The 27,652-nt window shown below is 30.7% G+C and overlaps 2 protein-coding genes across 3 annotated transcripts; both read left to right on the top strand.

Moving 5' to 3' along the window:
• Positions 1-2,203: 2,203 nt before the first annotated feature.
• LOC132253520 (uncharacterized) lies at positions 2,204-3,726 on the top strand. The gene is made up of 3 exons (XM_059735699.1): positions 2,204-2,817; positions 2,914-3,133; positions 3,244-3,726. Exons 1-3 carry the CDS (start codon positions 2,204-2,206, stop codon positions 3,724-3,726), a joined length of 1,317 nt encoding a protein of 438 aa, XP_059591682.1.
• A 1,816-nt stretch (positions 3,727-5,542) lies between these two features.
• Positions 5,543-23,736, top strand: LOC104878918 (uncharacterized). Of its 2 annotated transcripts, XM_010649847.3 has the most exons (12): positions 5,543-6,845; positions 11,037-11,154; positions 11,254-11,367; positions 11,468-11,596; positions 12,660-12,748; positions 13,203-13,296; positions 15,693-15,741; positions 16,306-16,393; positions 19,349-19,423; positions 22,324-22,411; positions 22,565-22,657; positions 23,400-23,736. In XM_010649847.3, the coding sequence occupies exons 1-12, from the start codon at positions 5,662-5,664 to the stop codon at positions 23,625-23,627; spliced, it is 2,349 nt and encodes a 782-aa protein (XP_010648149.1). In that variant the 5' UTR covers positions 5,543-5,661; the 3' UTR covers positions 23,628-23,736. The 2 variants fall into 2 exon arrangements, with proteins under 2 accessions (XP_010648149.1, XP_010648153.1); XM_010649851.3 differs by lacking the exon at positions 11,468-11,596.
• Positions 23,737-27,652: the final 3,916 nt, after the last annotated feature.

The raw sequence follows: 27,652 nt of genomic DNA, 5'->3' as shown, positions 1-27,652 counted from the left end.
AAGTAAATACAAGTTTTAAAATTTAATGAAAATTATTTATAAGAAAATCAATACATGTTAATAATTCTTTTCTAGAAAAGTGATACAAAAATTTTTCAAAAAAAAAAAATGAATAATGTATTGAGATGCTTTGAATAATTTTAAATAAATTTGGTATAGTTTTAATGGAATGTTAACCACAAGTGGATTAAGAAGTATTTAGATTATTTTTAATTAAAAGTTATCTAATTGATGCAAAACATTGTTTTTCTTTTTAGGAGCGTCTTCATCTTTTTCAAATAATTAAAAATTGGATATTTAATTTTAGAAAATATGAAAAAAATTTATTTAAAATACTCTTATTTAAAAAATTTTATTTTTACATTTTAAAATTCTTAATAAAATTTTATTTCTATAGTTCTTTAGGGGCAAAAGAACTTTATTTTTCTTGAAACACATGTGAATGACTACAAAGACAATAACCTTTAAAAAATGAGAGACAACATTTTTAAGATAATGGGCTATGCAGAGTCAATAATTCTATTCTATACTTTATATAAAAAAGAAACTTAAAATTTCTAGGAAACTTTATGAAAGGAGGGGAATAATTCTATTCTATACTTTATATAAAAAAGAAACTTGAAATTTCTAGGAAGCTTTATGAAAGGAGGGGAAGGACAATACTTAAAAGATAATGGGCTACATAGAGTCAATGATTATCTTTTATACTTGTGTAAACCCCTTAAAAGACCAATGGATTTTTCCATTTGTTTTTTTACCACCCGGGTGTAGGGACCCCTCCTCCTGATGACACGTGGCACGCATTTCTATCCGGATTAGCTCCATCCGGATTTCCCTAAGAGGACACGTGGCGCGCTTCCCCTATCCGGACTCCTTCAGGGAGAAGCACACGACACTCGCAAACATTACATCCCGACGACTGCCATATCACATCCGGACGATCGACATATCCTATCCGGATATGTTTGTCCGGATCGTTGATTAAAGTAAGCAAGTCTTACTACGTCATTCCGACAGCCTGCCACGACCCACATTCCGCCACCTGCAAAGCGAAAGGACAGGAATGATGGCAAGTCATCTCCCACGAGCTCTGACAGCCGCGACGCCTCCCACGATCTCTGACAGCCGCCTGTAGGGTGATGATGGCTCTGCCACCACCTAGAGGCATCATGACAAGCCAAAAAGTCTCCCTACCATTAAAGAGGAAGACAGAGCTTCTGATACTATATATAAGGACCTTCACACAAGGAGGAAGGTAAGCTTGATATACCTAGTAAAAGGCCAACTGCTTTATCTCTCTAACCATGGCTGAAAAAACCATCGGAGGGTGTGTCCAGACACCCTGTCCGGACACCTTTTGCAGGGACGACTGAACCAGAACTCCATCTTGGTTGAAAGCGTGCGTCCATTTGGCAGCTACGTGGATCATCGGGACGCAAGGCCTCAACATTGGCGCCGTCTGTGGGAACTTCACTGATTCAGTCACTGACAAAGATGACCACACCTTCCAGAAGCCACTCATCTGGTAGGGGAGAGGAAGATAACTCTGAATGGCGCCGAGCCATCGAAAGAAAACAGTTGGCAAGCGAGCGACAACTGCAAACTCTCCTCCAGGAGACAGTAAGATTAAGAGAAGAAAATGTTGTGTTGCGCATACAAGCTTTATCGACGGGGCCTCCCCGTCGTCAATGTTCAAAAGGCCAGGTAGCAAACTCAAGGCCTGACTCAGAGTCAATATACCCCTGGGACAGTAGGAGCAATCCCTGAAACATGCAACGTTAAGCCACATGAGCCACACACGCCCATGTACCGAGCTCCCCATGAGGAAAGCTCAGACTCTACTCATCTTTCAGCAAAAAGACAACACGACAAAAAACCCCAATTGTCAGACTCAATGCGCGCGAGACTAGGTCCACAGGAGCCTAGGAGGCCAAGGCCGCCAGTAGCCACAACTTGGGGAGCGCACCCTGACCCTATGGTGCAGAATGTTCAACCGCACCTAACGGTACGACAAGCTGGGAGAAACCTCTCAAATGAGCCACCTATTGGCTCCATCAGCAAAAGGCTGGACGACATGCTCTCCACGCCTTTCTGATCTCATATTATTCATTATGAGCCCTCAAGGGGATTCCTCGTGCCTAAATTCTCCACGTACGATGGGTCCAACGACCCCTTCGACCATATCATGCATTATTGTCAACTTATGACTCTCGATATAGGAAACGACCCACTGCTATGTAAAGTATTCACCGCCAGCCTACAAGGACAAGCCCTCTCATGGTTCCACCGCCTACCTCCCAACTCTATGGATAATTTCAAGGACCTGTCGGAAGCCTTCGTGGGGCAATACTTATGCTCTGCTCGACATAAGCAGAACATCAACACTCTGCAAAACATAAAAATGCAAGATAACGAGTCCTTGAGGGAGTTTGTGAAGCAGTTTGATCAGGCCGTGCTACAAGTAGAGGCTTACAACATGGATGATGTCCTGCAGATCTTCAAGCGAAGCATTTGTCTAGGCACCCCATTTTTCGAATCACTCGCTAAAAAGCCTCCTACGACGATGGACGACTTGTTCCGGCGTGCAAGCAAATATTCAATGCTCGAAGATGACATGCGAGCAGCCACCCAACAAGTCTTAGTTGTCGGACAAGCATCCAGAAGTGGCGCGAAAAGAAGTGCCAAACTTCCGGACCGGCCAAGGCCGTCCAATCGAAGGCAGGAAGGGCCAAGTAGCTCGAAAATGCCGCCCCTCACACCCTTTTCCATATCCTATGAGAAGCTTCTCCCTATGATCCAAGACATGTCCGACTTCAGGTGGCCTAGACCCCTCGGAACGGACCCATCCAAAAGGGATCATAATAAAAAATGTGTCTTCCATAAGGAGCATGGTCACACAACGGAGGCGTGCAGGTGCCTCCATTATTTGGTCGAAAAGCTCATAAAGGCGGGACATTTAAAGCAATACCTCCGCTCAGATGCCAGAAGTGGAGATACTTCCCGAAATCACAACTCTGGAACCCCTAGGGCCCCAACCGCCCCCAAAGCCGTTATAAACTATATTAACGGAGGCCCATCCGACGAGGAGTACGACTCCAAACGAAAGAGACAAAGGTTGTTACGGGTAGCATCGGTGCATGAGCATGTCAACTCCATCCAGCCTGGGATAGCTAGGGGGGGGGCCCTCACCCTATAGATGGAACAATCATTTTTCCACTAGTAGACCCCACACGGATATTGCAGCCGTACCGCGACGCCCTCATCTTGTCCCTAGAAATAGGAGACTTCGACGTGAGACGCATCCTAGTTGACCCGGGCAGCTCGGCCGATCTTGTGCAAGCGTCGGTCATTAGCCACATGGGACATAGTCTCACAGGCCTTGAAAACCCTAGGCGAATTCTGTCCGGATTCAACGGAGCGTCAACTACTTCCTTGGGAGATATTGTACTATCGGTCCAAGCTGGCCCAGTCACTCTCCACGTACAATTTTCGGTGGTACAAGATTTATCACTCTTCAATGTTATCTTCGGACGCACATGGCTGCACTACATGAAAGTCATCCCCTCTACGTATCATCAAATGGTAAGCTTCTTTACCAAGGATGGGCAAATCGACCTATATGGCAGCCAGTTAGCCGCTCGCCAATGCTACCAGATAGCACGAGAGGCAAGAACCAGTCAAGAGGATGAACCTCTCCCTGAATCCTCCCATGCGTGGGACCAATAGCAATCACTGAGTCTGGCAGACAAAGATCCCCCGGTAGCGGATCCCTTGCAGACGATCCAAATTTCGGAAGAAGGAACTCACCTCACGTATATTAGTTCCCTCTTGACGCCAGAAGAGACCCGGAACATCCAAGACGCCCTCCGACAAAGCCATGACGTTTTCGCATGGGCGCATTCTGATATGAAGGGAATTCATCTCTCCATCGCCTCTCATAGGCTTAACGTCTCGCCAACAGCAAGACCCGTCCAACAAAGGGTTAGACGTTTTCACCCGGACAGACAAAAAATTATTCGGGATGAGATTGACAAATTGCTGAAAGCCGGATTCATCAGAGAAGTGGAGTACCCGGACTGGCTGGAAAATGTAGTGGTGGTACCCAAAAAGGAAGGCAAATGGCGGGTGTGCGTCGATTACACCAACCTCAATAATGCATGCCTAAAAGACAGTTTCCCTTTGCCACGGATAGATCAAATTGTGGATTCCACTGCTGGGCAAGAGATGCTCTCCTTCTTGGACGCCTTCTCCGGATACCACCAAATCCCTATGTACCCGGTTGACGAAGAAAAGACAGCCTTCATAACGCCACACGGTCTTTATTGTTACAAAGTCATGCCATTCGGACTCAAAAACGTTGGCGCCACTTATCAGAGACTAATGACGAAGATCTTCAAACCTCTGGTCGGCCGCACAGTAGAGGTATATATTGACGATATCGTGGTTAAAAGAAAAACCCAAGAGGAACATGTCCTCCACTTGCAAGAAGTCTTCCACCTCTTAAGGAAGTATGACATGAAGTTGAATCCTTCTAAATGCGCCTTTGGCGTAAGTGCTGGAAAATTCCTGGGATTTATGGTTAGCCAAAGGGGGATAGAGGTTAGCCTGGATCAAGTAAAGGCAGTCATGGAAACACCACCCCCTAGGAGCAAAAAGGAATTATAGCGCCTCACAGGCAAGCTCGTTGCGCTGGGATGCTTTATAGCCCGCTTCACGGATGAACTGCGACCCTTCTTCTTGGCAATACGAAAAACTGGAGCGAGCGGATGGATAGACAGTTGCTAGAGCGCTTTTGAAAAAATTAAACATTGCCTCATGCAACCACCCATCCTAAGCAGTCCCCTCCTTGAAGAAAAATTGTATATGTATCTGGTGGTGTATGGTTAGATGATTTTTCCTTCTTTTTTTCCCTAATAGGGTTTTGGGAGTAAAAAATTTATTTGTTACGGATAGTCACAATAAATGCACTATTTAGATGTATTAAAGAATGTTAGTCCATTTTTTTTTGGATAATGTGGAATTAATACTTTTTAAGAATTTATATGGGATATTACTTGTCCTAAAAAAAAAAAAAACTATTATATATAAATTTAACTGAATTTCATTACAATAGAAAAATGAAATTGCTTTGTTCACAAAATAAAAAAATAAAATGCAAATAGAAAGAATTACTTTTTAATAAAATAGTGATTTATTTAAGGATAATTTACTAATATAATTTACTCCATAATTAAAATTTTAATAATTTAGTTTCCTAAACACCTTATATTTTTTGAAACCCATAGATAGTACATACATTTAATATATTTATACTGTCGAATTCTCATCTAGATTAATAAAGCACGGCCACTGGAATTGATTACATAGGAGACAAGATGATCTTATGCGCAGTGCAAAGGTAGATAAATTAATCTTTACATAAAGAGGATTCTTTGCTTAAGGCAGAGGTTTGCAGAAGCATCAAAACTTTGTAAAAGAAATTCTTTGTATTCTTTTCCCGTGTTGGAAACACAAGAAATTCCTTTCTTCATACAAGAAAAAGAAAAAAGCAGAAGTTGATGAATATAAAAATATATATGTATGTCAGACTGACAACATAAACCCTCATATCGCACTGAAATTCACCTAATCATTCATCTGATCGTCATTGTGCATATCGAAATGTCTGCTGACCATTTAGAGTTTTTGAAGAGCAAGTTCATGGAGGATTTGCGAGACGCCGAGGAGGAGCACACGGGAGAAAATGAGATTCCCCTCCATTCTCGTTTTCTACAGATTCGAGATGTGTTGCAAGATAAGCGCTTCACGCCATCAACACCGATTAGAACGAAGGATTGTCTGTACAATGCTATCGGCGCATTGGAAGAGTGCGTCATCTTGTCGGCTAAGCGTGAACCACGGAAGAAGGATGACCCCCTCCATGGCTACACTCTGGCGGAGCTCTGGCTTCTTTTCAGAACCAAAAAGCTGTTGCTGAAGATAAAGAAAAAGCTTGTCAATACAAGGGAGGATGTCGTTGAAAGTTCACTTGCTAGCACCAGCGCTATTGCTGCAGCCAGTTCATCCTCCACCTCCTTACCGGTATTTATTCCAAGACCAAAAGACCTTGATTGGGAATATAGGTGGAGAAATACATGTTTTGATGAACAAGAGGATGAGATTATAGATGAGCTTGTGGATGGCAAGAAATGGGGCAAAGGTTTAATTGGAATTGTGGGTATAGGGGGCTCCGGTAAGACAACCCTTGCCCAATTAGTTTTTACTAACCACAAGGTGGTGGATTTCTTCCATTACAGAATCTGGATTTGCTTATCTCAAAAACTGAATGCTAGGGATGGAGATGAAAATCTTAAGGAGATGGTGAGAGAGATGATGAAGCAATGTGCGGATGTGGAAGAAAGCAAGGACAAATATGACAGGCTGCAAGACGTGGATGAAGATGCTCTGTTGGAGAATCTTAAAAGTGTGTTGATGGGGAACAAGTATTTGATGGTATTTGACGGCATATGGGACATTAAGATGGACTGGTATTTGAAGTTGGGTGACAAGTTAGAGTGGTTTGATAATCACAAAGTCAAAGAAAGAGAAAGAGAAAGAGAGAGTAGTGCAGGCGTGATCATCACAACCAGACTCCCCCACATCCCCAAACAGATGGGGATGCCTTTGCATCACATGGCCCCTCCATCCCCAACAACGTTTCTGTACGAACGAAGTCTTAAAGATGCTGGCTTTGCAACGAAAGAGGCTCAGAAAATGGAAGATGACATTATACAGCAGTGTGATGGCCTCCCATTAGCTGCGGAGATATTGTCGAAGATAATTCCAAATCTAATCTTGGGAGACAGGTAATATTGGAAGCACCGTCTACTGCAGTATTTCCTTTTACTTCGTGTTTAATTTAATGACTTTATAACTTGGTAATTTCTACTTATCATTATGTGAATTTGATTGATACGCACTATTAATGGATGTTTGGGTCCGCTGGTACATCTATATACATTTATATATAAGTTAATTTAATAATATTTTTAATTAATATTTTAATCCTTATTTCAATTTTAATAGTCTACTATATTAGTTATGTTGAGTAAAAATCAGAAAACATCTCTTTAGGCCAAATATTATGAAAGTTGGGCCTTCCCCTGAACCTTTTATGGCTGAAAATCCTTACATTTGTTCAAATAAAGTTAATTAAAAATAAATTTAACTTACAATATATCCTATAAAACTTAAAATTAACTAATGATTCTAACTCCTATTATATTTAGATATATATATAGATATTTTCTAGCCTTCAATCCAATCACCCAAAAACATTGGATGGTTACATCTAATAACTATATATAATATGAATAATAGTTTTCAATTTAATTGCAAATAAAATAACATTAAATCAAAATTTTCCATTTATATAACTCAATTATTTGATTGAATTAATTCCATAATGCATTTAAAATTCAAATGATTTTATTATAAGATAAATCTAATTAGAATTTACTTCAATGATTTTTGGAACTGTTTCTTCATTAGTATTCATAATAAAAGTTATTATAAGTAATCCTTAAGTGAAAGTTATACATTTGTAGTAATTATCAGAATTTTTTTTTCTCTCTTTTCAATAGTTAATTTTTATCAAACATGATGGTAAACATATACGAGATATAATTTATGGTTACAAAAATTTGACTATTAATAAGATTTTGAAAAAATCTAAAAGTTACAAAAATTTAAAAAATGCTACAGGTGTTTTAGGGTAGCAGATAGTTTGGACTCTCTTTTTTAATAATCTATATTTTTACATGATTAATTATTATCATTTTATGTCCTTCTAAAGTTTTAGTAGTTAATTATTTTTTATTTAAACGATGATAGTAGAAAAAGAAGATGCAATCAAGATTTAGAAAATGTGAATATGTGAATGATTGTCTTTTTAAAATAATTTTTACCAGGGTGTAAGTGAATTTTATGATTTGGGAACTATATTTCAAATAATATTTTATTAAGGATAAGAATAATTATGATATTTTAAATATTTTTAATTAAGTAAATAATTTACTTCCTGTATCATATTTGAATACCAGTATGTGTTTTTTGTTTTCTCAAACAATATCTTAGAGAAGCTTGGGATGTATAGTCAAATAGTAGTATTTAAATATACATAAATATTCTATTTACCTTCAAATATCATTTTTAGATTTTCACAAGCCTTTCAAAATAAGGTTAGAAGAATTATGCTTTAGGGTATGTTAAATGGAGTCATTGGGATCAAAAGACGAAAATATCATTCTTTTATTTATTTTTTCTTTTCTTTATTTTTAAGTATCTTTTCATCTTACTTTCTATTATTATTATTATTATTATTTAAATTTTAATATTATTTAACATAATAATTAGATATGTATTGTATATATTGGTACTTTTAATATTATTTAATATAAACATTATTTTTTGATGTATTATTACAAATAATTACTTATTATGAAAAAAATATGAATAATATTTATAATAATGTGTATTGAATATTAATATTATTATCGTAAATAGTTATTTATTAGTAAAAAATACAAATAATATTTATATTAATATTTTAATATTAAAATTATAAATAATAAAATAACAATAAAGATACCAATAAATAAAAGAAAAGAAATGAAAAAAATTACACCATTTTGAGTAAAAAATGGAATAAAGATTTATTTTCATAAAAAAAATGTCATATTTGGGTTGAACAGATAGAATTTCAGTAGATTGAATGATAAATGTCATATGAGCATAGTAGTTATTTAATATATTAAGATTTATCCTTAATACTTATGATAATTAATATATTAAGCTTTCAAGAAAAATTTTAAAAATGATTAATAAAATTTTTCTTAAAATCTATTTAATATTCATATTGTTTTTGTTTTATTTTTTATTTTTTATTTTTAAGTTGCAACAATTATCTTAATTTATTTTCATTAATGGAATATTTGATTGTTATTATTATTATTTTTTTATTTCTGAAATTTAATTTAATAAACAATTATTTACAATTAAGCTATACAATTATATTAAATTCTATACTATTTAATTTTAATAAGACTTAGTATTACTTAAATTGTTCAAATTAAAAAAAAATTGCCTTTAATTTAAATTATAAGAGATAATACGGGTTAATAGATTATTTCAAATTGTAAACAATTATAATCAAATTCTAATTAATTACTTATATTTTTTATTTGAAATTGTAATGATTATTATATCAATTCCTTTGCTTCACTTTTAGAGATAATATATATAAGGTATTTGCATATTAATTATGCATGGAATGTACAAGATGTATTATTTTTAATTTAATTTATTTTTTTATTAATTTATTTTTTATATTAAACTGCAAGAAAACATTGTTTGATACTTATAAACATACTGCAAATTCATTTTTCTATATATTTGCACACATATTTGAGACACTTGTACTAAATGTATAAGACATTTATACTAACTGCACAACAAGGCATGTACAAACCTATATGTCATGAATTTAAGTACATGTTTTTTTTTTTTCCTTTTTTTTTGTTTTTTCATACCAAATTACTAGAAATTTTGTTTATATAGATTGACAAATGTTAAATATAATTTTATTTCACATTTTCACACATATACATGACAATAATATTAAATGTATAAGACATTTTTCATATTTTTATTAATATCCATAAAAGCACAAATACATTTGTAATATATAAACTTGTACAACTAGTATAGTTGCGTTATACATTTAGTACAAGTACTTATATATGTGTGAAAATGTAAAAAAAAAAAAAAAAAGGTTGTATTTGACATTTATACATGTAACTATACGGTGTTTCTAATGGTATAAAAAGTAAATAAGGAAAACAAAGGAAATTACGTAAATATATTCACAATAGACATACCTATATAAGTTTTGTAGAACTTATACAAATGTCTTTTATATTTAATATAAGTGCCTTGTACATGTGTGAGTATATTAAAAAAAAAAAAAATAGTATTTGATATCTATGCAACTATGTAAATAATAGTGATATAAAAACAAATAAAAAATAAAGAAAAGCACATAAGTATATTCACAATAACACTTATACAAGTTTTGTACAACTAGTACAAATGTCTTACACATTTAGTATAAGTGCCTTCTATGTGTTTAAATAATATTTTTAATGGTTTGATATTAGAAACAAATAATGAGAATTAAGAATTTTTAAATATACAAATTGATAAGTGTGAATGATAAAGAGTGTTTTTATATATCGATAAATTTTCATAGGCTTAGCAACAATCATGCATCTTTTTATGCATGTTGACCCAATTATAAGATTCATATACCTTTTAACATAATTACCTGATAACCATGTGGATAATTAATAAAATATATTTTAATCTTATATTAAAAAAGTGAAAATTACTTACATTTTTAGTTATCATTATCTTGTTACACATTATCATATTTTCCTTAATTTTCTTTCACAAAATTCAATGAAAGAAATTGTGAAGAAACAAATATTCAATTTTATTTTGATGTGAAAATATGATATTTTAAGATATTTGATTAAAAAAAATTTAACTATAAAATATCAAATTAGATAGGATTAAATTTTGAATTATACTATCTCAAGATTATCTAAATTTATATATATATATATAAACAATTAGTTTAACAATGTTGCCCTTTATGTAAATTAGTTTTTAATTGTCAATTATTTTGAATTTTGAACATATGTAAATTCCTTACCTCCATTGATAACAAGCAGGGATGACTCTTTAATATGGATAAAAATAACCTTTAATATGTTAAGGATGATTTAATTTTCTTGACTTTGTATTTTGGTATATAAGCTATTTTCCTTCATAATTTCATATGTAGATACACAAGAACTTTTTTGTTAATGATATTTATCCTTTACATGTAATTTTTTTAATGGTTAAGCAATAATTGCTTCTAGTCCACTTATATACATTTCAATTAAAACTACAATTGAATTTTATGAATTAAATCTTTAAATTTGTTGTTACAGTTACAAAATATTACATCAATTTTTTTTGGTGGCAATGGTTAACTCTGAAGACGATGCTATATTAGGAAAGGATTTTTTTTTACAATTGCATGACCTCACAGATGATGATGTTGATAAGGTAATGTTTTAAAACAAATTGAATCTTATGAATAAACATTGGTTGAATTGTTTTTTCATGAAACAACCTATTGATTATAGTATTACTTTCAATTCTCAGGTTGTTGATGTTTCAAAACTTCCTCTTCTTGATATGTTAGAGATACTCAATCAACATACATATTTGACAGAAAGAGTTATGAAGGATAAGTACAAAAAGACACTAAAACTACTAGTAAGTCAACTATTGATAGCTTTTATTGGTAGTACTATGTATGCTTTTTATTTTATTCTATATAGTTGGATTTCTTTTGAACTCATATATGGTTCACCAGGTCGTGAGTGGGGATGCTAAAGCTAATAGGCTCCTACAACTCATCAACAATTTAAAAATTGATCCAAAACCACCAATTGCCATACTGTCTTTGGGATCTCAAACTAACTTTTCCCTTTCACTAGGATGGGTAAGATGACAACAGTTAATATTGGAGTTTTTTTTTTTTTTTTTTTGAAGTTTCATTCAATAGTTACTCTAAAAATATAATATTTTCTTAGTGAATTCATCCCCAATTAGACAATTTGTTATTTAAAATTGGATTGTATATTTTTAATTCAATATTTCTTTTCTTTTTTTTTTCTTTTTCCTTTCAACTACTAATCTTTTAGTTTTCTCCAAAGAATGATAGAAAAATAAATATTAGCTTTTCTAAAAAGAAATTGTATAAAAACCATAAAGTGGTACTCAATTAACTTTCAAACATCTTATTCATATTGCATTGACGGTTGATTAGGATATGACAACCAATGATTCTACTAAGGACTGCAAGAATTAAGTCATCAAGCATATTGACAAGTATAAGTGAATTAAAGATTTTAAGGTTAACAAATATATTTGAAGTCATTCATTGACATGAAGACAACTTGATCAATCTAGGGGAAATACATTTACTTTAACTAATTTATACATTTTGGAATCATTTAATTCCTAAGAATGCTCATTTGGCAAAGAATTGGAACCCTCAATTTTTTTAATTTAGTAAAATATTTTTCTTTGGTAGCCCAAATAAAATCTTTCTTCTATAAGGAAATAACTAATTGTATATATACTAAATTTGGAGTCCCTTTATTCCATATCATGTGCTCCTACAACCCTTTGATTTTTTTAGACTAATTAGCTAGCTAATTAGAATATCATTCCATACATGAAAATTTCACAATTACTTCATTGTTGTTTTGATTGTGATGGTATGAATTTTTTAGTACATCTTCATGTAGGAAAGTAATTTTAAATATTAGGTTAATTTAATAAGTACCCTAAAACAAAGAACTCTTTACTATTTATTAACTTCTAGATCAATTTAATCATATTGTTAGATGATCTAGGGATAGACAATTTTACTATTTCAAACATTCTATATTTCCTAGCTATTATGAATGGATGTTAAATACCACATAAATTCATAGCTTATAAAATAGCTTGTGACATATAAATCACATATGTGAAATAGTTTTTTTGTTAACTTACAGAAAAATCATACTCCAACTCATGCAAACATCACCAATGTGTCATTGTTCTTGCAAAAAGTGTATGCTGCAGAAGAAAGGGTTATAGATAGGTAACTAAGTTTTTCATCTTACCTTGTTCCTTTGATATACATTATAAATAGTTACTTAGAAGAAGGTGTTTTGTCTTTGATCATTTCTAAAAACAAAATTTTAGCATGATTTTAAATTAGTGTTGGATTAGTCACTTGCATGCAGTTCCCATCTACAAAAAGAAAAAGAAAATAATGACATAAAACTTAACAAATTTTAAGCACATATTTTAAGGATTCCCTTACTATCTACCCACCTTGTGCATTATTATAATTAGTAGAGATATATAATTTCTTCCACAATGAAACATTAGAGACATACTTAGTTTAATATTACTAAATTGATATACTTACTAAATTTTTATCAAATTCATGTTCTTGAAAGAATTTTTTATTTAGAAATCACCCACTCCATCTTTAACACTTGAATGTCCAATGCTCATACTAACTATTATGTTTGCAAAATGTATTCTAGTTGGGATTTTCTAATGAGGATGACGATGATTCCAAACAGCTTGCTACAGGCTTTTTCATATCCTAGTACTTCTGAAGCAGATTTGACCCATATGGTAGTATCTTCATACTACATCTCCTTTTATTTTATATAAGAATATATTTGTTGATTGCAAATTAATAATTAAGAAACTATTTTTCCCAACACCAACAACCAAATAATTTTATTACTCAGACATCAGGTTTAAGTAGTTCATTCAAAATTGATATTATTTTTGCTATCATGGATAGGATTATCAGTAATTGTTGTGTAATCTATTTCTAATTATATCTTACTAATATTTTAATAATTTTGGAAATCAATACTTTCCATTTTGCTACCTTGAACGTATAGCTCCATACTCTTTCTTACGTAACATAACCATAGGATGACAAAGAGCTAGTAGGTTATGCTATACATGACTATACATATTAAAAAAATATAAAATATGCTTTCTAGTTGTTGAAAGCTTGTGTATCTCAACAATTAAACTCCGATTTGCAATAGGTTGCTTGAATCTATATAGTAATTTGAATTTTATTTCTTTGGTTTTTAGCTTTTCCTAGTAGTTAATTTTCACATGCTACTCTCCATACATAAAAAACTGCATTTAAAATGAGTTAAAAATCTTGCTGCCAAAATTGGTAGCAAGATATTCCAAGTTCAAATGAGTAGTTTGGAGAAATAGTTTGATACTTTAATCTAATGTATTACATTCATTAATAAGTTTAAACTTTTTTAAAAATAAAAATAAACCCAAAAGTATTAGGATAATGAATCAAAATTGATCTAGAATAACTTTTTTTTTTTTTTTTTTTGCAAATATTTCTATTTTTTAAGAACTTTTTACCAATTAAATAAAATTTTAATCAAGCAAGATATAGATTTAGATTTTTTTTTAATGAGTATACTTATTTTTAAAATTTTAAAATTTAGAAAGTGAATCAATTAATACTAAAAATTCTTGAATAAAAAGCAATTTAGAATACTTCATCAGTAATTGAGTAAAAAATATGTTTATGAAAAAACTTGATATATTTTAAGAAAAAAGATTTTAAATTTATTTTCTAAAAGATATTATTGATCATTGTTATTTTCTAGACATTTATTACTAAAAATTATTTAACTTTAAAGATCTGTTTGTTAAAATAAATTATAAAAAAAGTTACAAATAGTGAAATGAAAAGTAATATTAAAATCTTAATACTAAAATTTTATCTTCGTATTAAATCTAGATACTATTTGATACTCAAGAAGAAAAAAGTTACAATAGTGTAAAAGAAAAGTATGTCTGTTTGGTAAAAATTGGAATGGACTAGATTGTTGATAGAAAGAAAAGGGGGATGTGGGCAAATTGGTAAACCGAAAGACAAGGAAGAACAAGAAAGTGAAAAGAGTATTCATGTGAGGGCCCCATGTGGACATCCTCCCTGCCTCTTACATTGTCTTATTTGACATGGGATTCTCTCTCTCTTTCTCTCTTTCCCCTCCCCCCTCCCTTCCCTCCCCCCACCTCTCCCCTAAAAGACCTTCCTTTCTCTCATGTTTTAGTTTTTTTACTCCTTTAGCTTATTTCTAGCCCTTCCAGCCCTCCATTCTGGATGACCATATTCCAACCATTAGATCAAGAGATCAACTCGACCCATATAAATCCTACGAAGAAAAAAAGGAGCATGACTTTTAATGCATTTGGAATAGATCTATTCCAATAACAAAAAAAAAAAAAAAAAAAAAAATGTGGGCATCCCATGGACGTTTAGTGAATGTTTAGTTTTGGTGAATTGAAATTAAGTGAATATATATATTAGATTTTTTTTTTCTTGTTTTAGCACTTTTCATAAACCAAACAAAACGTAGCTTTAATACAAAAATGACAACCCATGGACCTTTTAAAAACTTTAAAACAAACATAAGGAAATGTGAAATTCCTCTAAATTCTAGATACCCTCTTTATTCTTAGAAACCTTTAATGCTTTCTTAATAAATGGAAATGTTGGAAGTCCCTCTATTATAGAGATTACAACCAATTGACTTTGCTATGTATTTATATGCTTTACATATCCTATTTATTTTCTTTTAACTACACATGCATCAACGCAATAGAATAATAAATATTATTTTGAGGCAAGGACCAAAAGGGATTACAATTCTCTATTCAATGATCCCAAAACAAGTTCAAGTAGATTGCATTCATCACGGTCATGTTGATTAATTGTATAAGACATCAGTATATTATGGAACATTGAATATGTATTTTTTATTCACAATCTCTTTTCATTCTTGACACTTATATGGTAGTTTAATTTTTAAATTATTCACTTGGTTCAAATATGAATGACCATTATTTTTTTTTTTCTAAAATATCTCCAACTAGGAAACAATCACTTATTAACATGTTTAGTATGGTATGCATTAATAGTTTAAATTAATGGATGAAAGTTTTTTTGATTTGTTAATGAGTATTTCTTGTAGGGCGGATACAAAGAATTCAGAACAACATTTTGGAGCTACTTTATCATTGGTAATAAATTTAATTTGTTGGACTCCTTGTCTTCAAAATTATTATATAATCAATCTCTTTCAAGATTTAATATAATATAGGCATTGCCTCAATATTGTATTCAATTAACTCCATTATTTGTTTTCTCTATTGGCTTAATTGGGAGATCTAAGAATAAATTTGATCTTCTTTCCAATTTCACTCCATTTCAATATATAGATTTATCTTTTAATAATAAACTTTTTAATTTGATATACATTATTTTATTAATGAACAATTAATGTTAAAATTGCTTCCCCAATTTTGTAGTTTATAAGATTTTAGGTAAGCATATTGATTTTACTATATTCAATCAATTATTTATTATACTTATCATTTAAGAGAAATATTTTTTTTTTCATTTATTTCTAACCTTTTTTTTTTTTTTCATTTTGTTCATTTCATTTAGGATTATTTTATTTTTTAGGTTGATTAAAGCTTCAAAATGAAATAAGTTTTTGTTTCCAATGCATGAGATTGGAAGGAGATAATTGGCTACATAAAATAACTTAGTTATGACACTTACAATTATGCTATTTATATTAGGAATGGGTGATCGAGAATGGTTTGCTTCTTCTTCCCATGAAAAAAAGGACGAAGTATTCACTAATTCTTGTTGTAAATCATGGCCAAGGTATGTATTTGATGGCATGATTTCAAATATTTTATGTCTAATAGTGTTTTCTATTTCATAATTTTATAACATTCAAAGTTGTTATACTAATTGTATTGCATAATGCTTGCTATGACGGTTGGTAGAACTAAATCTTACTCATAAACATATAAGATTGAAAAGTCATTGCAAGCCCACTTTTGAGTGTTTTTCTCCCATAAATGAAAAAGTGGTCTTGTTGAGATATTTCTTATCAAGAGGAAAAGATAGACCACTTATAAGTTATCATATTTTGCTTACGAAGGAAATGAGAGAAGAAAGGAGTGAGGTATAGGGAGACTAACATAAGGTGTCCAATTTAAATAATGAGTAAGACTCAACGTAAACGATGGTTGGTAAGACCTCATAAGAGGTTTCTTAGTTGTAAATTTCTAATTTTAAAGAAACATAAGCTAATGAAAACATCCTATATTGGCGGCTAGATCATTACTTTAGTACGAAATTATGGTGAAGGTGACATCTAGAGGTAAAAATCATGATTTTCACTTTCTCAATCTAGCCAAGATATGTTTGGTAATTTGTGAATCTTTCTTTCCTTAACAAGCTAACTATAGACATTGAGTCAAGACCCTCAAACTAGTCTATTTACTTAGTGAAAAAAATGATTATTGAAGTACAAAGGTCTTAAATTTGTAGTACCTAATGAGTATTGGATATCAAACCCACACAGAGTAGGATTAACAAGTTCAAGATAGACTAGGGAAGGGTTGAAAAATAGGTTAATTGTAGAGATTACATTGATTAAAATTCTAAGGTGAAAATAGATTCAAAAGATGAAAAATAAATAGAACAAATAAATGAGTGGATGGATGCTAAAGTTGAAGTGACTTTCTATGCTCACTTCTTGACATAAAATGCAATGAGTTGATTTTTTTAGTGGTTAGTTTTGTTAAATTCACCCTTGAAAACTCTCTAAAAAACTTACAATCCTTCATGGTGAAATTAAGGATTATCGAAGATTTTCAACAAAATTTTCATTTCCAAAAACTCTTTAGCTAGTTATTTACAATTTTAAAATCATGAAAAGCCTAATAACAATACTAGATTTGAAATCAATTTTGTTTTATACTAATCAAACACTTACACTCTTCACATTAGATGGATTAAAAGCAATATAAGAATATGTCTATGTTAAATAAATAAGCTTTTAAACCCACAACAATATACAATCTACTCAACTAAATCTTTAATTCAATCCTCTTACACACATATATGAAGGAAAATAAAAAAATAAGAAAATATAGCAGAACATTGTCAGTCAAATTAACAACTCCAAAGCATTAGATTGAAGCAGAATCTAAAAATTCAACAATAAAATAGTAAAAAAACAAACTTATTTGAAAATTCTATTAATTGAGAAAGAAGTTTGTTGTTTTAATTCACTCAAATAGGATTAACAACATATTTCAAATACAAAGAATCAAAATATGAAACAAGCATTGTCAAATGACAATCTAAGTAATATCTATATGAATATGTATTTCTAGAAAAAGTAGTCCTAAAAAAATTATATTTGAAATTTGAAATACATAAAATATTCATGGAGTTTCAAAAGAATGTTCACCCTTCCACTAGATAGGATTGTTCATAAATTCATACTTTAATGAAGGTATTACATAGACATTCTTTCCAAGCTTTGGAAGAAGGAAACTTAGTGAATAGGAAAAACTATCTCTAAAAAAAGCCTCTATAAAAACCTTGCCTAAATGTCAAGCTAAAACTATTTTTATTTCTCTTTTCAAATGAAATATAGAAATACTACATTTAATAAGATGTAGATAAGTAGATAGTTCAAATTCAACTTCTCAAACTAAGGACAAAAATTACTCTTCAATGGGCTGCAAATTAGGAAATTGGATGAGAGCTTCAATTTTGAAAAATGAATAGGTGAGATTAGTCTTTAAATTGGATATATTGACAACTAGTATTGCTACTTAATTCTTAGCTAAAATGAAACCTTTATTGTTGAACTTTGATGTTATCCACGGAGAGACAGATGTCTAACATTCAATAACCAATTCTTCATCCTTTATTCTTGGTGAAAATATCCTATAATTAACAAGATAAAAAATACTATATAAACAAAATAATTATGAGAATATGATAGGGATTTGTAATACTCTTAGTTAGAATGGTGTCATTAGAACTTAATGTCATTTGAGAAATATAAAATAAATGCAAAATATGTAATAATTGAGCTTTGATCAATTATGTCATGATTGAATTATTTATTAAACAACTTCTTGTGGGGTTATAAACAGGATTTCTTCAAATGAACCTTTTTAATTAGGTAAGTGGATGGTCATTTCTCATAGCTAACATGGAAAGATTATTAACTAAATTGCATTGTTTTGGGAAGTCAAAGTGGTAAATAGAATGCGATGGGGCCAATTAAAGTTAACAAGAAGTTGACACTCTCACCTAGGCATTGTCGAAGTTGATTTTGGAACTTGCCATACACAATGCATAAAGGGGGAAATAATCTTGAGGCAATCAATGTAAGCAAATCTACATATGTCATGGAGTTAATAAATGGAATGATCCAAATGGGACCAACTAATGTTAACAAGGAGTTGAAACTCCAACCTAGGCATAGCCTAGGATGATTTTGGGCTTCGCCATGCATAAAAGGGACAATCACCTTCAAGTACTTAGTATATGTAAATCTATATTAGTGAATCATATGGAAAATCTTTGAATAATTATTATATGATAATTTTTTTTTTCATTTTAATGATAATTTATTCTTGTTTTAAGTCCACATAGAAGGGAAAGATCCGTCAATTGTGTTTGAATTCAAAAACATTTTGGCGGTAGGGTTCCCTCACTGACTTTGAATCCACTAGTTTTTGGACTAATGTAATGCTATTTTTACATTTCTTATTTACGAATGTTAGAGGCATGCCTTTGATGTAGGATTGATGTTTTACCCATGAGCATTAAGGTAAAGGATCAACAGGGACAATGGAAGGAAATAAACATACCTCACAGGTAAATATTTAAATGCTATCTTCATATTTTTTTATTTTTTAAACTTGCTCTTTTGCTTCAACACTCTTATGTCAGATGAATTTTGGTAAATCCCCAATGTGGGTACTTCCCTAGGTGCCTTTGAAATCAAAGAAAAGATAGTTAAACAACTCCTTTAGAATCCATATAATAAAATTATAATCATCACAATTTTGAAATGAATCTCTAGGTTTCCATAATATGATCAAAATTTCCATAATAATTAAATTTCATATCAACTTTTTGGTTAGTCTAACCAACAAAAGAATCTTTCCTTTCTAACCTATTATAATTTTGATAATTTTTTTTTAATCTTTCTAACTGAAAAATCGAGTCATTTTCCAATTATCTGTACTTGAATACGATCATACTCTAGATCCAAATAATAAAATGACATGTCAAAGATACTAATTGTTGAAAAAAATGTATAGAAAATGAACTAATTTAAAAGGGTTCAAAAAATAATCCAACTCTTTCCAAGACTCTAAAGGAGATTTAAAGTTTTAGATATCGAATAGATTTCTTACTTAGTTTTATATTATCATAGTTTTGACTTATTTTCAACCTTGAATAGATTAGGAAGTAACATCCACAATCTTCATTAGTCCTTCATAACATTGTTATTAATGTCAAGTTGAATAGGATATATACAAGATGGTAAAAGATTGTAGAATTCTTTCTCTCCCACCCTCATTAAAGGTACATCTATTTTATACTTCTTTAATTTATAAGGCATTTCGTTTATTTTTCTTTGACTCTTGAGAAAGAAATTAATCATAGACGGAGATCGTGAAAGGTCATTGGTATTTAGATTTCTTTATCACCAGCTAAATATTTTGTTTTATGTGGGCATACATCTTGACAAAAACATCAAAGTGCACTCTAAAAAAGATGGATTAATCCCAAAACAAGCAACAATTAAAATCATATAGCCACTCAATTTTTTTTAGCATAGTTGGCTTTTTGAAGTGGTTAGGGTCTATATCTACCAACTAAGTGGCCTGAGGTCCTCCCTGTAAAATTTGAATTTAATTAGATTAACTAATCCATGTAATGAGATAACAAAAATTTTAAATCAAGTAATAATTATATCATAAACATAAACCAATGAATATATCATTTTTCTTGATTTCTTCAAATAAAAAGAGAGGCATTAGACATATAAATTAATGATAAATACAATATATTGAAAAACATTAAAATTTTGAAAATGTGCAAATACTTTATTCCCACATACTTATTTCTTTCATGAGTGTAAGCATATGAAATTCCTTCATTTTTATTCCTATTTTGATGCCAAGTTATGAGAAGTAGTTTCTAGAAATAGAAATGAATTTTCAAGGGCTAAAATGAAGAACAATGGTAGTTACCTAATTAATAGAGAGATGGCCATGCTATTTTGAAGGTTGTTAAGGTTACCTAACCTGTAGTTAGATTGTTGGAGATTATGAAAATGGAAAATCAATTTTAAAAGATATTTATCTTAAAGAGATGGATACACCAATGATCTCACCTAATGTTCCTAGGATTGATTACTAAGTCTATTTAGAGGAGGATGAGAAGGTGATGAAAGAATGTTTTTAAAAAAGCACTACTTTTCAGGAAAAAAAAACCAAAGAAATGGAAGGCCATGGAATTAGAAAATTAATTTTAAAAGATGTTTATCATAAAGAAATGGATGTACCAATAATATCACCTAATGTTCATAGGATTGATTACTAAGGCTATTTAGAGGAGGATGAAAAGGTGAGGAGAGAATGTTTTAAAAAAACACCACTTTTCGAAAAAGAACCAAAGAAATTGAAGGAAAGTATGGGAAGTAAGCCAACAATGTGTATTAGATAAATAATACTTACCAACACAGGTCATATGTTACATGTGGGTCCAGCAAGTGGATAATTTGTTAGATAGGATATTTGAATCCCTAAGATTAAGAAATCAATGTTTAATGCAATTAAAAGATTCTAGAAATTGAGAAAGTTAGCTTATATATTTTAAAAAATAAAGGAATCTTTATTACAAATGAATATTGTAATTTTATATTTAAATGATTTATTTATAATATTTTAATAATATCTTAAGATATTTTTACAAATCCAATAATGCATTTGACAAGATAGAAAAACATAATGCAAGAAAGTAAAAATTGAAGAATTTTTATAAATGAAGAGGGATTCAAACAATAATTGGAGATTAAGTAGATTCTCTCTAATTGTTCAAATGACTTTCAAGTTCTCATTTAATGATTATTAAGTTATTATTCAATGCCTATACTTTTAGACCGTTGAAATTTAGAAATCCAATGACTACATAACCTCTTTGACATAAGTCATAAATTAATATTCTAATTAGACTAAATAGATTATGGGTTGTCTCTCTTTATTTAGACATGTGGAAAAGAGAAGTTCCAGTGTCCCAAGTCTATACACAGTTGAAGTATACTTTTATAGTTTTTTAGTTTTTATTTCATTATTTTGTTCACACATCAATTTTTTAATGGAGGTTGTAGCAACGGTAAGTTCTTAAGAAAAATTAAGAACATCTAACAAAGACTTATTATATGAAAACTTCCTAGATATCTTGCCTAAACCAAAGCTTTGGCATTTGTTTCTCTATCTAACCCATTTGCCACAAAACTTGGATGTCATGACTTGAAATTTAGTATGCACTAAATACGGCCTCACCTAGACATAATGTCTCTCTTGTTCAAGCTGAACAATTCTTTTGTCATTATAGGTCCCATATATGAAGTTGAATGGTTACCTTAAAATTGTAGCAAAGTCTCTTCTTACATTCTTTTAATGTTATATAATTCAGTTTTAGGTTAATTTTTTGTATAATTTGCACCTGACTTGTTCTCATAATTTCTTTTCTATATACAGCATCAAGTCAATTGTTTGTCTTAACTTGCCATGCTTTCTCGGTGAAGTAGACCCATGGGAACGATCAAATGTAAAGAAAAAAAGAGAAGTGAGTTCTATTTTGTAAAAATGTTGTGTACTTTCATGAAAGATTAAGAGAAGTAAATCTTTCATGATAGTTAAAGTTAAGCTAACTTTGTCTTTCCTTGATAAAAAAAAAAAAAGTTAAATTGAATAACTTTACCTTTATTATAATGTGCAGAGAAAATTTACGCCCTCTTTTGTAGATGATGGACTTCTTGAGGTGATCGGTTTTAAAGACTCTTGGCATGGTTGTGGAACCCGTCTTGCACAGGTTAGATTGATGAATGTATATTTGCCTTGAACCCGAGATAGGCTAGTATATAAAAAGTTTGACCTTTATGCTTCATCTAAAGATAACATAAGAAAGTGAAGTAGCAAGCTCGATTTAGATATTCATACTGCTAAGTAAGATCAGACATGGGAACTACCAAATTTCTATTATAACATACCATAAGCTTAACCAATAATATTACTATGCATGTAGTTTTCAAGATTGTTAAAATTTATGAATGAAGATAAGTAACTTCACATTCTTCAAATTTGTCAGCTAGCATACTTGTTTTTAACGTGTGTGTATATATATATATTTCATTACTTTAATCAAAGCTATTTAAATTTATCCTTAAGATGCATAAACTTTTTGTTATGTGATTGGATATTTCTTGATATTTCCATTCTCATCTTGGCCATGTTCCATATCAATATTGGAAGTGGGAAGTCTTTTGTTGAAGCCATGAAATCGAGATGAAAATCTAAGATCAAAAAGAATTTTCCCTTATATACTAAGTTCCACCCTCAATTTTGAATTGGAAGTTTCTACATTTGTTTCTAATTCTTTTTGTTATTAGATGATAAATAAATTCATTTAATAGAGTAGATCTTGTCTTAGTTTATGATATGTTGTTTTCGACTTGTTATTTTTGTTAACAATAACAATATTGATGATTATGAAGAAAAGTGTTAAAAAACAGTGAAAAATGATTCAATTATACTCTCTTGATTTTTCTATTTAGGTGGATCGAATCCGCTTTGATCTTTACAAAGCTGCTGCTAACCATATTTACATGAACATTGATGGGAACATATGGAAGCAGCCCCTTCCCATTGATGATGACTCATTTCTGATTGAAATCTCTCATTTGGGTACCACTAAAATGCTTATGACTTCAAGTTCAAAGTGCAAATTCAAAAAGCAATCTCCTCCTGGTAGTCCAAAGATGGTTAAGCTTTCTAAAAAGTGAAAGTGACTGATATTTTTAGAAGGCAATGATGGTTTGGAAGTACTTTATAAGAACTATATACTGTAACAACCTAGATATCATTTATCTATGTTTAATATTTGTAATGTTATATCATTGGATATTTGAGAGAGTTTAATTGTGTATATGATTGCTTATCCACTTAAATAAATATTGAATTAATAATTCAATCCATTGAACCAAAGTGTTCAATCAATGGGAGAGATTTTTTTTTCCTAATTTAATTTTGTAGATACTTATAAAATAACCGATTTCAATATTTTTTTCATGTTTAGTTGAAGACAATAAATTTGAAATATGTGGTGCATATTGCAAAACCTTTTTAATGCACCATACTTTGAACAAAACTATTGTTCCCGTAAACTAAAAAAACAAATCAAAATCAAAATCAAAATAATCATGGAGAAAAAAATAAGAGTGAAAATATAACAATCTCACAAATAATAATAACAATAATAACAATAATAATAATAATAATAATAATAATAATAATTACTATTATTATTATTAATGTGGAAAACTAAAAAGCCAAAATGTTACATGATAGGCTCATAAATCCCAAAACTCTAATGATATCTAAAGGTTCTCTCTCTTAATATCTAACATTGTATTTCCTTCATAGTTGGTGACCAAATAAATAGAATCATAAAGAAAAATATGATGCACAAAAATCTCTAGAAAATTAGTAAGGAATTAAAAATGGATCTAAATAAGAAATTGAAATACTTTGCAAAAACCACCATAACGGCTTAAGTTCACCTAAGTCTCACAATCTTAAAACTCCCTCTGGTTACCTTACTCATTCCTTCAAAGGCTATTAGATGTTGGAAACACTAATCAACTCCAACAAATACTCAAAATTTATTATAGGATGGGCCTAGTAATCATCACACTTCTTAGATTTTCCAACCAAATCATCTTTACATGTGACAATAGCCCATTGACAATGACATCTCTTAGGAAGTGCCTCATCACATTAATATTCTTAATCCTCTCAAGGAACATTTAATTTTTATTTAGATATGTATCATTCTTCATTCCAAGAGTACATGAGTAGAGTCATAAATTTATCATTCAATGTGGGCCAAAATTGCATCTTAGGTGGAGATAGATGACAAATACACTCTCTAATTGGTCATTCTTGAACTAACTTAAGTAGTCTAGTTATTTAACTTTGTTATTGGAGTTTTAACATTTTTGACAACTATTGAGACAATATGGAGGTGGTAAAAGCTTCTTGTGATAAATAAGACAAGCGAAAAAGTAGAAGAGAGTAGTGCAACGTGAGAAGGTAAAAAAAAAAAAAAAGACTCATGCTAACAAGGTGCCATCTTAGGCTTTTATGCCATTTCAACTCCCATGGTACCATTTAACCATATCAAGAATTATGTTTCAACTAAAAAATGATGCTAGGATGACATCACCACTGGCCTTGGTGTGCCATTTGTGATTGTGCAAACTCAAGCCTTAGCAAAGAATGATGATAGGATAGCACTACTCACAACCGTATAGCCATTTCTCTTTTCTCATGTCATTTCATCCTAATACTACATGATAGTATAGGCCCCATTTTTAGACATTTCCCAAGCCATTATAATTTGATGCCTTCACATGTCATACTACTTAGGGCGACATGGGAGCACCTATTTATGGTCTTTTTGAAACTAATTAAGGGTTTCTTTGGAGAGCCTTTGGAGAGACCTTATTCCAATTGGAGCTTGTTACTACTACCTTCATTTTTGTGACGTTTGCCTTATTTTACTCGATTTGTCTTATTTTACTGGCTTTGTGCCACATCCCAAGGTCTAATTAATGGTTTAGCATTATATCCAGACAACATAAAATTTTTTTAGAAACTTTAAGTTTGAATTAAAGAGAAGGTTATAACAATTGTGATTATATTTTTCTTATTTAAAAGGCGTTTTGAACAAAGCTTCTTAGGTTAGAAAACTTCAAGTTTTATCTTGTTTGTTGACATAGGTACCTTGAATTTTCATTATGAAAAATAGGACGTTTTTAAAAGTTTCTCAAATTGAGATAGAAAGTGATGGACTTTATTGTTTTCATGTTGATAAAATCAAAACTATTGGGTTTTTATCTTGGATAACTTTGGTCATGCAAGCTATTTGTACAAATCTTTTAGTAAAAACTGTCATGTTATAACTAAAATTGGAAAATTAAAATTTGATTTACTCGGAATTTATTTTTGAAATTATTTTTATGGAATTCAAACCGGAGATATTATAAATCTTTCAACATAAATAATTACTAGAGGTTCAACTATGTTAGGGTGCTAGAAACTACACAAAAACACTGAGTGCACCAAAGAATGATCCATCAATGAATGTTGAACTAAAGAACGACACACTAGAGATGATGTACTAAAGAATTAGGTTGAAGAGAATTATGCATACTTAAGGAACTGTGCACCAAGATTTTGTTCACAACTAAGAATCAAAGTGAAACATGTGCACTTAAGGATTGCGTCTCTTAGTAGTATATGAAACCTTCCTTCATATATATATATATATATATATATAATATGATTTTATATCAACTCAAGTTTTTTATTTATAAATGAGTTTTCAAGGTTTAAAATTATTCAATGCAAGTTTAGAGAGTATTTTCAAGAGTTTTACCTAGTTTTTATGCACCTAAAACTCTTGAAAATACTCTCTAAACTTGCATTGAAGAATTTTAAACTTTGAAAACTCATTTATAAATAAAAAAACTTGAATTGATATAAATCATATATATACATTAAAATAAGAACCTTCGTCCTAGGTTTGTTGCATGGTAGTGATATTCTAGATTATGCTCACAATATTATTTTCTTTACCATAATAGTGCAACCAGCTAGCAAAAACACTAAAAATAAAGAGGCTTAAAGTTGCACATAACACTTCAATTATTTATCCTATTTGTAACCTTCAACTTTGTCTGAAAAATTATTTTTAGAAAAGGATGAGTCATATCTTAGAAGAAAATAGTTATAGATAGATGGATAGATAGAAATGTAAGATATTGTTTCAATATTTTTTAGTTATACCAAACACAAATGCATTCAAAGGAAACTAAAATCATCAAGATATACATAAAGTTTTGCAGATATCAATTTTTAGCTTGTCATATACCTTTCATAAGGCTTTCCATATACCTTTCTTTGTAACTTATCGTTTGCTTGCAATCATAAATACTTGTTTTTTTAGGATCTTCTCCTTATTATATCTAAACAAGGATCTTCCTAGGGTTGTTTTGGTATTTCACCCTAGGATATATTATCCTTCTTCTTTTAGGGACTCTCACCCAAAGACCATTACCCCCTATTATTTCATTATGTCATCCTTCTTGATACCTTCTCTCAATTGCTCAATGTTCCAAGCATCTTTCTATATTGATCATGTTGTAGATTAAGGTCACTTTCAAACATAACAATTCATTTCTCAAAGGAAAATATATCTTAATCATACGGGTATCTTAATCATGTGTGGACCTACATTTTTCACGTGTGTTCCCACTCGATGGCAAGAAAAAAAAAGAAGGTGGAGTTGCCACTTGTTTTATTTTTTTTAAAGGGAAAAAAAAGAAAGAAATAAAACTCTACATATGACTTCTGATTTGGAAAGACAAATCTAAAAAACCCAAGTCTAAGTCTAGGGTTAGGTTACCTATTAGAAAGGTACCAAAATTGTACCACTCTTCTAAGTCCCAAAAAGGTTTCTACTAAATAAGGTGAGATAATTGTGACAATTGATTTATTAATATATGAATACCAGAAAATAAAAAATCATGATATTAAAAAATGAGTAAGTGAGATAGATTCGGGGTGTACCTTAACTACAAGTTGAATGCTATCATGATAGACAAAGTTAGTGTACAATGATAAGCATAAAATATATCATGTGTATCTAGGAGTAAAGCTAAATGAATCATTTATTTCAATAAACAGGTCATCAGAATCAATTAGCAAAGGAGTACATCATGTATATTAGGTCCCACCACTATCC

The sequence above is a fragment of the Vitis vinifera genome, chromosome 3 (genome assembly GCF_030704535.1).
Source record: "Vitis vinifera cultivar Pinot Noir 40024 chromosome 3, ASM3070453v1".
Taxonomy (NCBI): Eukaryota; Viridiplantae; Streptophyta; class Magnoliopsida; order Vitales; family Vitaceae; genus Vitis; species Vitis vinifera.
The sequence above is the reverse complement of the archived record's forward strand: the minus strand, read 5'-3'. Positions and strand labels throughout refer to the sequence as shown.

Coding starts and splice junctions, on each gene's coding strand:
- LOC104878918 (XM_010649847.3), top strand. CDS start 5,662: ATGTCTGCTGACCATTTAGAGTTTTTGAAGAGCAAGTTCATGGAGGAT. Junction 11,597..12,659: donor TTTCCCTTTCACTAGGATGG/GTAAGATGACAA, acceptor GTTAACTTACAG/AAAAATCATACTCCAACTCA. Junction 15,742..16,305: donor TTGGAGCTACTTTATCATTG/GTAATAAATTTA, acceptor TATTTATATTAG/GAATGGGTGATCGAGAATGG.
- LOC132253520 (XM_059735699.1), top strand. CDS start 2,204: ATGACTCTCGATATAGGAAACGACCCACTGCTATGTAAAGTATTCACC. Junction 2,818..2,913: donor CAAGACATGTCCGACTTCAG/GTGGCCTAGACC, acceptor GGAGGCGTGCAG/GTGCCTCCATTATTTGGTCG. Junction 3,134..3,243: donor GGTTGTTACGGGTAGCATCG/GTGCATGAGCAT, acceptor CGGATATTGCAG/CCGTACCGCGACGCCCTCAT.